General features: G+C 38.9%; 1 protein-coding gene across 12 annotated transcripts in view; it reads left to right on the top strand.

The window, feature by feature from the left end:
* Nucleotides 1-688: 688 nt before the first annotated feature.
* The window catches only part of LOC111870607 (piggyBac transposable element-derived protein 4), a 28,970-nt gene continuing 26,501 nt past the window's right edge, over nt 689-3,157 (top strand). For 3 of the 12 annotated variants that reach the window (XR_002843880.2, XR_004513698.1, XM_023863032.2), the window contains exon 1: nt 689-1,073. Coding sequence is in view for 1 of the 12 variants with exons in the window: in XM_023863032.2 (XP_023718800.1) it covers nt 1,062-1,073 (12 nt within the window). In the remaining 11 variants the exon portion in view is untranslated. The other 9 variants (XM_023863063.2, XM_033753977.1, XM_033753976.1 and 6 more) reach the window with 9 other exon arrangements.

Genomic DNA, 3,157 nt, shown 5'->3' with positions numbered 1-3,157 from the left:
ACTAGTCGAGGAGTAAATACTTTTACAACCAGATCTGTTGTACTGCAGAGTCTCTTTCCTTCTGGCTTTCCCACCAATATCCTATATGCATTCCTCGCTTCCCCCATTCGTGCTACATGCCCTGCCAACCTCATCGTCCTCGACTAGTGATATTGAACACTGTTAAAAAATCACTAGTCGAGGACAATGAGGTTGGCAGTGCATGTAGCACGAATGGGGGAGGCGAGGAATGCATATAGGATATTGGTGGGGAAGCCAGAGGGAAAGAGAGACTGCAGTACAAGAGATGTGGTTGTAAAAGTATTTAGTGCTAGTAGCGAAAAAAGCATTGGAGGGGGCAGAGGGGGGAGCACTCAAAATAGTTGGTAAAGTAGCATACCTTCTTACCGATTGTGCTCTCGGCCCAGGAGGTCATTTTAAATTTAGTTCCGTGTAAAATGCCCATAGATGGCAGCAGCCTTGCACCGAGGTGTCATGGCCGCCACGTTTCCAACCAATAACATGGGAGTTGCACGGGGCTGTACTGGAATGCCGCACGATCTGTACGGGTATACGTTTCACCGTAAATTGGTGGTTACATCACGGATCGAATTAACACAGATCATACGGTTCACCCAACCACGGATCATAAACGTGCAACTCCAAATTGTCACGGCTCATGTCCGTGTAAACCGTGTAAAGTGTGTTCGTATGACTATCACGTTCGATGTGTTTGTTTATGCTACTGTTATCGGTGACTGTTATTGCTATTCGCCTTGGTTTATTGACGGAAGTGGGAACTGGTAGCGGTTTTTGTTTGTATGTGTAGTAGTTTTCATTTCTGCAGCCAATTTCCGCTTAAGAAGGCGAAGAATCTGCAGAAAGTCGGAAGGTGTTTCGACTATATAATGTCGCTTAAATATAAACTTGGTTTACTACAGATATCAACACCTTTTTAAAGACACCAGTAGTAACAGGTGACACTGAACGTCGACATGAATAAATACCGACAGTTTCAAGAACTGAGGGACAAGTTTAGTAACGTACAGTTCGCCCGGTGCTTAAGTAATTAGCATTATGCCATGAATACACGGGTGAGTGGGGTTATAGCTCCGTCATTCTTGACCTCGGCACTAGATGGAGGCTAAGGAACGGATCATCAGAAATGCACCACATACAATGTAGTGTCAGAAAATTAAAGCATCCAGATATATTAATATAATGCCAAATAAAGTGAAATAAGTCTGTTGTAACAGACTTTCCCTGTATGTGTTCACGTTTACTAGAATCTATAGCAGATACAGAGTTCCATGCATATCCCAGCCTAGAGCTAACCAGTCAGGGATTCCACAGAGGAAGAGGTGGTGATTTGAAATAAGTCCATCAATTTCATGGCAAACAAATAAAAAAGTCAACAAGATGATGGAAATAAACTTTGCAGTCATTGTATAGTCTTTCTAGTTGGCACAGTTCTTGCATTGGGAGTCAGTAAGTGTAACTGATAAATGAGTATGTTTGTTCCATAGTAAGAGAAACAACTCATTTTTTTTATACAGAGTTTGACAAAATTAGCCAAAAACCAGTTGTGTACACATTCAGTGCTGCAGTCAAGTGGCTAACGTTTTTGTTTCATAAGTGGGAGCACCAGGTTCAAATCTCTGCCTGGAGACTGGTTATTCCAACTGAGGTGTTTTGTGATTTGCCGCAGTACTTCCAGGTAAATGCCAGGTTTGCATAAAAAATTAGACGACTTCTTAAGCCGGTGGAAGAGCAAGGCATGTGGAACTTGGTCAGAAACATTACTGAGATAAAAGTAAATATAATAATATGATGGAAATAGACAAATGCGGTAGAAATAACAGTAACAGTAGTAGTAGATTCAGGCTGACTTAAGGTCTGTGCATTTGATATAAGGCATTGTCCATGTACATTGACAAATTGTTGTTGGTATTAAGCAGAAGATTATTTGGTGCAGGTCCCTCAGTATGTTTCTTATTTCTTTCAGTTTATTTGTTATTTATTATTCAGAATCCTCTGTGAGGGGTTTTCTTTTTAAAGGCCTGACATTTCTGTCAAAGCTGACTCTTCATGATTCTGGACTTGATGTTTTCCAGATAGTGAATGTGATTATTTGATACTGTTAGAAAGGGTACCATCAACAAATTCTGTTGGTAAGATCAAGTTTGGAAGTTCAATATCTTTTCAAATTTTCAGTTAAAGCTTTCTGCAAGCATTGATATTATGTAAAGAATCATTAAGTCATCACGTATTTCATAAGTTTCTGATTTGTGTGAAAATTATGGGTGATAAGAGATTAAGATGTTATTGTAACCACAATTAAATGCTGCCAGACCTATTACTTCCCTCCTGTTTATTGTAAGTATTTATTCTGACAGTACTAGAGAGAAGACTGTAGATTCTTCTGTTTCAGGCATGCTTGTTGATTTTTTAGTCAAGATTTTCATTGGCACTTTCCAGTTACTTGAAACTGTTCAAGAGTTTTTGTAACATATTACATGTTCCTGAACTACAATGATTGTGATCACAAACTTGTACTGTCCCACAAACGGGTGGTTAGAAAACACTTCTGGTAGCACTGCACTGTATATTTTGAAGAGCTGCTGTATTTTGCCACATGCCTCCTTCCTGTAGCTCCGTGGATATGATTCTGCGAGAGAGCATTGGAAGCTGGAGCTGGTTCTCTTTGTTTGTTTGCTGAAGGTACTGTGAAAAACAAAAGTTTGACAATTAAAAGTGAGGTGAGTTTTCATTCAGTAACAGAAGATAAAATTGATGACATAAAGACATTTTGAAACCAACGATTGGGAATGAGAGTTTGCATGAAATTAGTAATGATAATTGAATTGAATTGAATTTATTTACATTCTATAAATCCTAAGCAGGTTAGTACCTTTGGATACAGAACATGTCAAAAGGTTACATACATAAGTACAGGCAATTTTAGCTTAAAAATTAATATGGAGTTAGAGTAGTAAACTTTGCTACATCAAAAAATCTTACTGTCAAAAGTACGGTGTTCCCACATCGTAACAGTCATAAATTTACTTGGACATCAAATAGACCGTATTTTGATAGATAGGAGACGGCACTCAAATATACTTGATGTCCAATCATTCAGGGCAGCAGATTGTGATACTGACTACTACATGGTGGTGAC

Source organism: Cryptotermes secundus, unplaced genomic scaffold, assembly GCF_002891405.2.
Source record: "Cryptotermes secundus unplaced genomic scaffold, Csec_1.0 scaffold1759, whole genome shotgun sequence".
Lineage (NCBI taxonomy): Eukaryota > Metazoa > Arthropoda > Insecta > Blattodea > Kalotermitidae > Cryptotermes > Cryptotermes secundus.
The sequence above is the reverse complement of the archived record's forward strand: the minus strand, read 5'-3'. Positions and strand labels throughout refer to the sequence as shown.